This window comes from Mixophyes fleayi, chromosome 1, assembly GCF_038048845.1.
Source record: "Mixophyes fleayi isolate aMixFle1 chromosome 1, aMixFle1.hap1, whole genome shotgun sequence".
Classification (NCBI taxonomy): domain Eukaryota; kingdom Metazoa; phylum Chordata; class Amphibia; order Anura; family Limnodynastidae; genus Mixophyes; species Mixophyes fleayi.
In genome coordinates this window covers 31,253,220-31,265,474 of record NC_134402.1, presented here as the reverse complement: position 1 = coordinate 31,265,474, position 12,255 = coordinate 31,253,220, and the positions used below count along the sequence as shown (strand labels likewise).

At 40.1% G+C, this 12,255-nt stretch overlaps 1 protein-coding gene across 4 annotated transcripts in view; it reads right to left on the bottom strand.

The window, feature by feature from the left end:
- Positions 1 to 12,255, bottom strand: part of FGFR3 (fibroblast growth factor receptor 3) — an 81,143-nt gene that overhangs the window by 21,753 nt on the left and 47,135 nt on the right. For all 4 annotated transcript variants that reach the window (XM_075194162.1, XM_075194163.1, XM_075194164.1 and 1 more), the window contains exons 5-7: positions 9,255 to 9,424; positions 4,106 to 4,229; positions 2,687 to 2,877 (exon numbers count right to left, since the gene is read on the bottom strand). In XM_075194162.1, coding sequence (XP_075050263.1) covers positions 2,687 to 2,877; positions 4,106 to 4,229; positions 9,255 to 9,424 — 485 coding nt within the window. The remainder of the gene's footprint in view (positions 1 to 2,686; positions 2,878 to 4,105; positions 4,230 to 9,254; positions 9,425 to 12,255) is intronic.

Here is a 12,255-nt window from a genome sequence, read left to right as displayed (position 1 = left end):
AAAAAAAAAAAAAAAAAAAAAAAAAAAAGTGATATAACCGATAGCAGCTAGATTTAATCTGTAATTTTTCTAGTAGAATCTAGATAATAATGGGCCGATCAGTTGCTAGTTGCCTCTTGTCTGCGTACCAGTTTTCATAAATTTAATATTCATGGACAAACTAACAGCGTAATGTGTTGCATTGACCTTTTTGCAATACAGCAGGTTTTGTTTCTAATCCGTTAGTACATACTTTTATTCAGTGGTGTACAGGACGTATAAATTAGAAGTTATATTTTCCATCACCTTGCCAAAAATAAAGTATGGGATATACCAAGTGCTGGCTTGTTTTTTTCCTGGTTTTGTTTCAAAATATTGCCTTATTGTCATAGCAGCTGTCCATCAAACCTATTTAAGGCACATTTGGGTGTGGCTCACAAGCCAGCCCTTACTAGATGTAAGCCCCTATACCAGAAAGGTGAGTTCATCTGATTTTAACTGCATTTGAATGGTATATAAAAAGCATATAGGTCAGTGTAGGACAGTGCTGGCTAACCTGTGACACTCCAGGCGTTGTGAAACTACAAGTCCCAGCATACCCTTCCAGCAATAAGCTGCTATATATTGGCAAAGCATGCTGGGACTTGTAGTTTCACAACACCTGGAGTGTCACAGGTTAGCCAACACTGGTGTAGGACCTGCATATAATGAGGTGCCCTTGATGCAGGCTTAAATATTTTGATCAAAATATGAACCAATACCTCATATTTTCAATGTGCTAGATACACACAGATATGCAGTTCTAAGGATAAGCATTGACAACTGTCGTTTTTGTTTTGAAAATATAAGTATTATTAAGCCTTTCCAAAACCTTTGGATATAATGGACGCCCGTTAAAAGAAAAAAAAAAATCCACACAATTCATACATTTGTATTAATATAAATATTTAAATTTAACTTGTTAAAAAAAAAAAAGTTACTACAGATTTACTCAAGTGATTATAATGCCATTAATATAATGGCATGTGTGAGTGATAAAAGAGTGTCATATTAATCCTCCCCCTGACTGACATGAAAGCCGATGACTCAGTTATTGTGTTTTGGGAAGAAAATATCTAGTCTGGAAAGATTTTCGTTATTTTAATGTGTCATATTCTCGTTAAGATCTTCATTCCCAGCTTACTCTGAGCCCACAACTGTCATGAATTAAGCTAAAAAAAAAAAAAAAAAAAAGTTCTATTTTCTATCAAACGATTCAGTTGACAGCGCAGCACAAAGTGGTTTTACTGATGAACGCAATTCTCTGCCGAGCCTAACAAATGCGGTTTCAATTATCAGGAGTCTAATACAGGATTCACAGACAAAATAACAGCCAGTCTAGTCTGCATTCACTGGTGACGTAGCCCTAAGTATGTTTTACTGTAGAGAATAGACATTTTATTTGTCATGTAAGATACGGCTATACATCACTATCGTAGTGTACATGTGACCGCTCTGTACAATTTCATTTGTAACTTATTCATTTCATGTGTGAAAATTAAAGTGTACCTGTTGCCCACTCACAAAGGAGGCAGCCATTTTGTGGGTGGAGCCAATAACCATGAGCTAGTGACATCACTGGATGTTACTCAGTGATGTCAATCTTCCCTAGTGAACGGATAAGGCTGCATTAATACTGGTTCAGAGAACAATATGTCTGCCTCCACTGTGTGCAAGGGATTGTAATCTGATAGTAAGGTTACATAGCTGGAAAAAAAATCTTGTTAGATATTCTGCTGTTTAAAGCACCACTAGTTCTAGAATATAAAAGTTTTGCAATCTACTGAAAACATTCAGAATCAGGGATATTTTCCTATAAGACTTTGACAGTGGGGGATGTCTTTATTCCTATGCACATCACACTTTCTGCATTTAAGCCTACTTAAAGAAAAGGCTAGAAACATTTTGGAGCATAACATTGCATGAAAACAATATGTTCTATCTAGTCCGGTAGTTAAGAGGTTTCACATTTAAAGTAACAGAGTTAAACGTCTGTCTTTAAGGTAACATATGCATTTGAAAATGTTAATAGTATATATTTGTTCTGTTGGATAAATTTATAACTATAAAATAAGAGCTCATCTATAAGCCAACTAGCGTGTAAGGCTTAGTGGTCCTTTGTTTCTCTGAAGAGCAGAATTCCACCTATTTAATATGCAAGAAAAATGATGAACAAACGTATTAAAAATGCTTACAGAACGTTATTCAACGTAAACATGTTGGATGAAGTAATTTTGTTTCAAATACTGACACTTCTCATATATTTTGTTTTTATTTATATTACAATTCTAATTCTCATGCTCTGATTGGCTACTGGTTGGTTTAGACCTCTTAACGTCCTAATACTCCAACTGGTTGAGGATCGTCCTAGCCTGTGAGCCTTCTAATGCTCCGTTGGCTGCAGGTTGGTTTATTTCTGAAAAGGTTGCAATGCTCCGACTGGTTCCAGCCCCATGGATGGCCTAATTATTTATTTGGCTACAATTTTGTTTTTTTATCCCACTTCCAACACCAAAGTGAAACAAGCATAAAACGTGGTTAACAGAATTTTGTGACACAGATAACTGACAAAAACTATTCTAGCAATTGTTTCTACTCCTTATACACACTGAAAACATCAAAAACAAAAATGTATATAACAATAAAAACAGTGTGTGCTAAAACGAACCTTTAGAATCGAGACATAAGGATCTCCATCCTGCCCATGCTTGCTGCCATTAATCTCCACATGCTTCAACCACTGGATGTGAGGCTGAGCATCGCTGTAAACCTTGCAGTGAAATTCAACGTCGCTGCCAACCACAACTGTCTTATTGGCCGGTAGCCCTGCCTGAAGTATGGGTCGGTGTGAAGATCTCTCTAAAATGGCAAAGATTAAAACGTTGTTGTTTAACTATGCACCCGACACTTTGAACAAACAGTCATTCCCTATGAAATCTACCTTCATCACGCTGGTCTTTGGTCCCATAAATGCTAACCATATAATATTTTTTTTCTTATTTTTAGGACTTGTTTTCGTCCTGCTGTTTTCACCATGCCATTATGCTATAAGTAGATTTGTTGACCCTTATTAGCTGATTATGGTCTTCATTAGCTCAGAGGGAGCGCAGCAGACTCATTTAATGACCTGAGCGAGTTGTATCACCAAGTGAGACCGAACTACCACAAACTACTTTTGTAACTTATTTTACTATTGTAACATGGCACCAAGCTACAGTATAGAAAATAAAAAAACCATCTAGCTCATACAACTGGTTTATGGTCATTTAAATATTGAAAAAAAACGTAGCCAATAATAAACCTCTAAATGTGTAGGATGAGTGATCCATAAAGAGCGCTAAAACAGCATTGTCTTCTATTCTGATCTTTGATTACAAAATATGTAACAAACAAACAGAATAATATCAATGAAAGAAACAATTTTCTCCTTCACATACACCCAAGTACGGTTGCCCCAGCCCCCCCTGCTGTACAAAAAAAAAAAGGCCAATTACGAGATAGCTTTGCCAAGACTTTTGGCAGATCTCTTTACCTTTCATTGGACCTTCATCAAAAGTTTCTCGTCAATGTTGTTATACGTGAGATTTGGAGACCTCCAAAGTCCGTTCCTTCAGAGGAGACTTTGTGGCCAGTGAAACCCACGTACAAACATCTCTCAAGAACGTGTGTACAGGTCCAACAGAAGACAGAGAGAATTGCCAACAACTTAGCTATGCCCTGGATTCGTGAAGCTATTGGATATCTATTATACATCTGCCAAGAACACAATTTCCTTATCCAACCTTTGCAGAAAGCACATAAACATCATTAACAAACAAACCAGGTATTGTATGTCCAGCACACGTTTGCAGAACTCCTTAAACAAGCAGATGGGATGAACGGTCACAAACAAGGAGTGTTTTCAGAAACACTCAGGCATATAACTGCAGTTTACATGGAATAAACATCATTATGAAAAGAACAGTGTAGACTAATATGATCGATGAATAAACAATTAAAAAAAAAAAAAAAATCACAGCAAAGACCGACAATCTTGAGGTTCCTGGAGCAGATTCTAGACAAACTCGCACAACATAAGAAGACCTACCAAGCACATCCAACTGAAAGGTCTTTAGAATGGTTCCATATTTGTTCTCCACCACACAAGTGTAGTTGCCTTTGTCCGATGGGACCACGCTCTCCATGACCAGGCTCCACTGCTGGTGGCGGAGCTATTAAGAAATGGAGGGTAAACGTAAATATTAATCCACAAGTCAGAACACTATCATAAGCAATGTATCCATTTCATAGGACCTTGAACTTAAATGCATTTATATCAAGAGCTATTAACAATATTCTAAAATTTATATAGGAGGTAAAAGTTTCACAAGCGTATGAGATCTAAAACATTTCTGGCATAAGGGCTTGATAAGCCGGCTTTTAATAGAACATATTATATTGGGGAGAGACACATATGGAGGGCGGGGGGGAATGGACGCAAGAGAGAGGCGGAGAGCGAAGGGGGGGACTGGGCGCAAGAGAGGCGGAGAGCGGGGGGGGACTGGGCGCTAGAGAGGCGGAGAGCGGGGGGGACGACTGGGCGCTAGAGAGGCGGAGAGCGGGGGACTGGGCGCTTGAGAAAGTGATAGGAAAAGAGTGAATGAGGAGAGAGAGATGGAGAGGGAAAGCGAATCAAAACTTGAGATGTTCTGCTGCAGATGTTTATAAACATATCATGGAGATTAGAGCTGCTTTATCTCATTCTCTCATCTCTCTTTTATATGGGTCTGTTTAGTGAACCATCTTATCTCATATCTCTTCCTCATTCCTTCCACAAACAGAAAACACATGGATGCAAAACACACTTTCCCTCAGTGATGACATTTTAATTGTCTCCTGAATACTGGCTCTACCCACAAATATAGTGGGTTCATCCACGGGGGTTTAATCATGTTTTTGCCCAGTGCAATAATATTATTTCCAAAAAAGTTGAGAAAAAAAACAAGACAGTAACCCTGGTTTTCTATTTTTTTTTATTTAGTTTTTTCTATCATTTGCTTGTTCCCTTTGTATGGCTCAACAACCTATATAACACATACATACTTATTTGCAGTTTCTCTATAAGACAAAGTACTTTGCCCCCAATACTTATGATCAGACATAGTTTATGTTGCTCTTGGCTGGGACGGTGGATTAAGCCTATTACAGCCTGTTATAACATTGTACTTTGAAGAGTTATGAGACCACAGAACTCATGGCAGGGATTTGTCTAGTTAGCTAACCGATATGGACAGCACCAGATGTCAGTGTGTTCCGTGACTTGTCAGGAGAAATCTCCAGAGTTCTAGAATCTGTCACCCATTGCTCCTTGGGCACTAACACTTGCCGGCACACACTCTGGTAGCGAGACGTATCTAGACTACACGGGAGTCTGAGAAGGGATAATCCAGCACTTTCCAGGGGCGTTCAGTGCACGCAGATTTACGATAACAGATTCCAAGGAGGATTTAAATATTAAAGCTCTTTGTAAAACCTCAAATGGAAAGTCATATGAAATTCTTGGAAGAGGTTACCCGTATGAGGTGATCGCATACGTTGTCGTGTTCTACTTTCATTGTAGGAGATTTATTGACGAAACCCGAAATGTGGGAGAGACCACAGCAAATACGGCATCTGCTTTCATTGTTTATCGCGTGCTAGATTTATCAAAGCCAACAACGGATTGACTGCTATGGATTACTGCACTGCGCAGGGCGGTGCTAGATTTTTTTTCTAGGGGAGACGATTTAGTTGATTTAGCTGATAACTAAGGCTGCCTGCGGCTGTACACTAGTGCAGGTCCGTTCGGCAGAGACAGGCAGGAGGAGTGTGCTGCCCAGCTGCTCAGATTGTGAAAACACAACCGGAGCAGCCGGGCAGCACACTCCTCCTGCCTGTCTCTGCCGAACGGACCTACACATAGTGTGCAGCCACCGGCAGCAAGCCCCTGCTGGAGGGGAGGGGGGGGGGCGTGATCGCCCCCCCCCCCCCCCACCTGGATCCGCCACTGGCACCTCCTCCTCGGGCTCTGTCCATTGACTCCACTCCTCTATTGTCTTTGCGCCTCTTTCGGTGGCTCCAAACCAGCTAGTTGCGCCCAGCTACTGGACACAGGTTTCAGCCTGCGCTGAATATACCCCTTGCACCCCAGTAGCGGAATTGAGAGGTTTAGTGTTATTTGTTTACTGTATTGTACTGTTATACAATGAGCTGTCTTGGACTGCAGACCACATGTGATGCCTGTTGTTATTATTATATAATAATAATAATAATAATAATAATAATAATAATAAATAAATAATAATAATCTAGCTCCACGACCTCAGCTGGGAGCTGTGGTCTCACAACTGTAGAACTACAAGTGTTCGCATAGCCCAGATAAAAAAAGATTTGTTACAAGCTGGTTTTTTTAGTTCGAGTTAACCCTTAATGGAGAATGTTATTCGTATAGCCATACAGTTTCTCCCACCGCTTAAGCCTCTGTTTAATGGCCCTAAACTGCGTATAATAAAACGTTGTTTTCGTTTTTCCTCTGTCTGACGGAGACACAGTGTTTATGTGTAAGAGGACAGGCTCCGCCGTGCTCGGATTTCACACGTTTTCTCCCAAAAACAAGATTGTATCAGGCAGAGAGTTTGTGTCTGGAGCCTGTCAGCACTGTGGCAATAGGACTGGTCTTCCAAACATTCTGACTGGAGGTCAGAGGCTGACGGGGCTGCGGTTCTCCTACTAAATGAACATTTGTCTAAGCCTGCCTTCCAGTGTCAAACACTATATGAGTGTTACTGCTCCACAAGCAGGAGGAACCAGGACCAACATAAACCAGTGCACTACTAACCAGACGTCCATTATCATATACACTTTGTTTGTTTTATTCCCTTCCTAAAAACAGATGTTTATAACGCATCTGACCCATGCCTAAATGACAGTCCTTTAATGTTTCAGTGTTGAAAAAAATCTATCAAACCTCAGTTTTTAATTTTTAGATATGAACAGTGTCATTCCACCGTAGCTTTGTTCAAAAGGTAAAGGATTACCTCCACTCAATTGCAAAATCTAGTGTCAAATAGGGGCTAATAGAGGAGATTGCACTAATTTGAGCTACTGTGATGTCACTATCCCTGCATATGAATCCAGCAATCCAGACAATGCATTTCTGTACAGCAGCTCCGCAAGTCTATCAGTCACACTCTACCTGTCTTGTTCGAGAACACCTACTCTCTAACATGGTCACGTGCTGCAGAGGAGTGACACATAGCATGATAAACTTATTTAGGTAGTATTAACACTCCAATTATTTGTGGTATATTATTCAGCTCAATCATTCACACTTTTAATTTTATAGTAATGTCAAATAGTGGCTGTATTTGTTTGTTAAGCATTAGAAATCAATGTTCCACTTTCAAGCTGCACTCCCTATCGCAAATCTACATTTATGGCTATAGCAGAAAAAAAGCTTAAGTAATCGAGAAGCTCCTAAAACTACATTGGAGTTACACAAAGTTCCTGTTTTATCCTGCGTGAAATCACTGTAGAACAGAATACTTTTTATTGTATTGCAAGGTTATATAAAAAAAAATCACTATAATATACACCATTAAAAATAAAGTTGTTTTTTTTTTTTTATGAAATGGACATTCCCTATAGAACTAACATTGAAAGTATATTTGAAGAGAAAAATATGGAAACTTTAACCAAAATGAGGACAAAAAAAAAAGTTAATACACACTGGAGGGTTTATCTTATCTCTGCGTTCAACACCACCTGATCTTATTATGGTACTCATTAATTCATCCATTAAGTGCTCTTCAGTTATTCAGGTATAAAAGGCTTATTTGCGTGAATTTTTTGAAACAAACTGTAAATACGTTTCCTTTTCAGTGGGCATCAATAAGTCTGCGTTAATGCATGATCTGGTCTGATGATTAGAGGACAGGACAAACAGATAAGAACTAGACATGGCTAAACACGGCTTATCCTCCTCGCCCCTTTCACTCTCTCCAGCTGATAATTCTTTGTCAGAAGAGCCTTTGTTTAGACATTCCTTTGGCTCAGAGCTTTCAAATCGCAAGTGAGGAGGACAGAAAATATTCCTATAATCACAGTCGTTTAGTCACATGGTTAGGGCGCAGGTCACAAGCTCAAGGGATTAAACCCTCCGTGGGCACGATGGCTGCCAACCCTAGCTATGACATAAGCAAGAGACGCCTGCGATTAGCGAGCAGGACCTGAGCCCCATACTCACCGGAATTACAAATGCGTTTTCCTTTTAGAAATGTTGCATTCCAGCATGAAAAATGATGCATAAAATGAAAGCGTGATCCTAATGTTACACGACCATATAATATATATATATATATAAAAATGTATCCAAAGAATAAACTAGCTAAAATTGGCCATGCTAATAAAATATATATTAAAATTATATATATATATATATATATATATATATACACACACACACACACACACACACACACACACACACATATATATTTTTTTAATATATATTTTATTAGCATGGCCAATTTTAGCTAGTTCTTTGGATACATTTTTTTATTCCTTCCTCCACCTTTGTCTCAGCTCCACGGAGTGTCTACACAAGGGATTAGGTGGAGTCTGTTGGCACAAGACACAATGTAACTACTTTTGCTATCACGTGTACCATGTGACCAGGCTCTGACCTGAACATTCCGGGGTCGCTGGCTCTCTCATCCACATTCACCAGAGCGGAGCATGTGAATGGAGTTCTCACAGTCTTAGATATTTGTGCAGCTTAAAGTGTGAGTCAAGTGGGCACATGAGACTAAAACATGTATATACAGTATAAAACACAAAATTATAAAGATAAAACACTTTTCTTCATTACAAAATGGCATGGCGGAGCAATCCCCAGGCTGCAGGAGACCAGCTCGATCACGCCACGCTACCACTGTCCACCATTAAGCGACCAACATTTTAGCGATTCTTTAAAAAGGTCTGTAAAAATGTACATTGTGCACTATGTATAACTGCTCTGCCCTGGATCAACAAGAGCTATATGCAAATGCCATGTGCCCACTTTAACTGCCAGAATCATGCTCGGTTCCAGGCTGCCATCTACCACATTCCAGCGCTAATATACCATGGTCTTTCCAGGATGAAGGGAGTATAAGGGGAACTTTGCTGCACTGAAACTAAACTTCAAAATCATAGTGTAGAGAAAAGACCAAATCTACCTTGATGCCTCCTATGCGATGCTCCCCTCTGAACTCCTTTCCGTTTTTCAGCCAGTAGATCGTGGGTTGCGGCTTACCGGCTGCAGCGCAGCGGAAACGGACAGTGCTCGCGGCCGGTACGGCCTGAAGCTTCTTCTCCATCTTCTCTGGCTGTGTCCAATACGGGGGTTCTAGATGGAGATAATCAGAGATCCATTAATAATTGAAGGAGAGAACTGCTGTTACTATAACCTAGTCATTCACAATAAACACCTTTAGTTGAAGAAATACTATTGTTACCATCACAATCATAGCGGTCAACATGTGATTATAATTACACAAGGGCCCCTTGCTGCTGAACAAGTGCACCCAAGTCCGCGACAGACTATACAATCTGCACTACTCTCACTTCCATCCACTCTCACTGGTCTCACTTTGCATAGGTGCTGATAAGCTGACAGCTGTCTATAGGCCTGGCTACACCAGTACATGAAGGAGATACCATAAAGGAAGATCTAGCTGCTCTTGCACAAATAGTGACCCTGCACACACAGGAAATACATATTATCATCATCATCACCATTTATTTATATAGCGCCACTAATTCCGCAGCGCTGTACAGAGAACTCATTCACATCAGTCCCTGCCCCATTGGGGCTTACAGTCTAAATTCCCTAACATACACACACACACAGACACACAGACTAGGGTCAATTTTGTTAGCAGCCAACCTACCAGTATGTTTTTGGAGTGTGGGAGGAAACCGGAGCACCCGGAGGAAACCCACGCAAACACGGGGAGAACATACAAACTCCTCACAGATAAGGCCATGGTCGGGAATTGAACTCATGACCCCAGTGCTGTAAGGCAGAAGTGCTAACCACTGAGCCACTGTGCTGCCCAAAACAGACCGAAAAATCTAAGTTGAGCTTTTATTGTGGTAACACGGATACCAGACAGTGCCCTAAAATGAAACGTATAATACAGAAAAATGTTAAAAATTATTGTTTTTCATGATCCTGGCCCTTTAAGTATTTTTTTTTGTATAATTTAGCTGTTCATACATTGATAAACCATGCCCAAAGAAAGACAGCCAGTGCGCTCCCAAGCTTACATTTTAATTTTATTTTTTTAAATGGTCATAAAAATGTTACCATTTATATACAATTTTGCTGTGTTCCAGTACAACAATGCTTCTGTGTCTCTTTACCAGTTTCTGAGGACAGTGTTGACTTCCCACAGTACCAAGTCCTACCTTCCCCAGCTAACCTGTGACTGGCAAGGCATGCTGGGACTTGTAGTTTTACAACTGCTGGAGCCCCACAGGCTGCCCTGTCTGTGGCATATATTATCTCACTAAAAATTACCTCATTTCCCAGCAAACTACGAACAAAAATAAGACGCAAACGTCACAAAACGACAAAGCGAACGTGGAATAGAGCCGGCTGTATGCAAATTGTATAAATATTTACATTTCAGTGTAATCTCCCCAGGAGTACGCGTACACTCAGATTGCAACACACATCTGACACTGCCCATTCAGCTTATCATTTGTCTTTATTTACAGTGCAGCATTGACAAAGTCAACGCCAAAGGACAATATTGGCATAAGGCAGCTAAATTTTCAGATCGATAGCACGGAAGATGATAAATATTGGAGTTTCGCAAGAACAACGCGCACTATTGACTTAAACCTAAGGCACCGGCATCCATGGACATCCAAACATACAATGGGAAAGGGACGGAGAATCCAGGCTTTCTGCAAGCCAACCTACTATGCTCTACTGCTAGGTCACACACAGCATGGGAGACTGATAAGTGACTGTTATAGATTTACGTAGAAAATATCCATTTAACCAGTAATACATATACTCTTGAAATCCCACCGCAGGAGCCAACAGTGCACTTTGTGCAGTCGCTACTCTATTAAAATGCATTTGTAAACCAAAAATATTAAATAGCCTATATTGAGATTATCATTATTATTGTTGTTTATTTATAGGGGGCCACATGTGGTCCACAGCGCTGTACAGAGGGCAAACACTAAAAGTCTCAAAACGGCTACGGATAGCCTGGATGGGTAATGGGGTACAAGGTATATATTCAGCACAAGCCGAAATCCGTGCCCATTAGTGTGGGTTCAACTAACAGGCTTAGAGCCATCATCTAGAACATTGATGGGCTACCCAATACACATTGGGGGCCACGTGGTGTGGCCCTCCTACTTAATATCACTTATTCTCAGTAATAAGTTAAAACAATACATTTAATCAAATAGACACCTATCTGTAGTAACATATCAACTGGCAAGTGTCACAAGTTATAACAAACAGATCTGAAAAACCAGGAAGGAGCTGGGGGCCACAGGCAAAGGCTCGGAGGGCCACATGAAGACCTAGGACCGCCAGTTGCCCCTCACTGATCTACAAGATGCTTTGATCAAAGGCAACCTCTTAAGCAACACAAAGCAAAAACTTTGTTGAGGTTTTCATACAATTTTGTGAATGGCTTTTTTTTTTTTACATGGCAGTTCCAGATATAACTGAATGCAGTTATACAAGGACATGTTTTTCTTGCAATAAAAAAAAAAAAAAGAAGGAGTACAACTTTCTCCAGGTAAATTAGACGTTCACATGCTGGATAATAACTGTCTGCACAAGCTTTTTATGTTCAATATTATAAGACACTGTCTTAATAGACATGGTTCACTTCTAGTTAACAATGCACCTAGCCCCAGTTTAGAGAGGGTGCAGCTGCTTAGTTGATAGCAACCGTGGCATGAAGTCTAAACTAGAGAAACTTGGTCCGAATCCAGAGGGGGAGCTAATTTTATATCTGGGCAAGTCACCATGTTCACATTGCTCCAGATATCAAGAAGTAGATTGTAAGCTCCATGGCTCAGAGACTTATCCTGGCCACTTATGGAATATGATGTAGCTGAACAAATTGGTGTTTTTTTTTTTTTTACAAAACTGCCCCGATTATGTCTTGGTGTGGGACCCCAATTATCATTAATTAATAG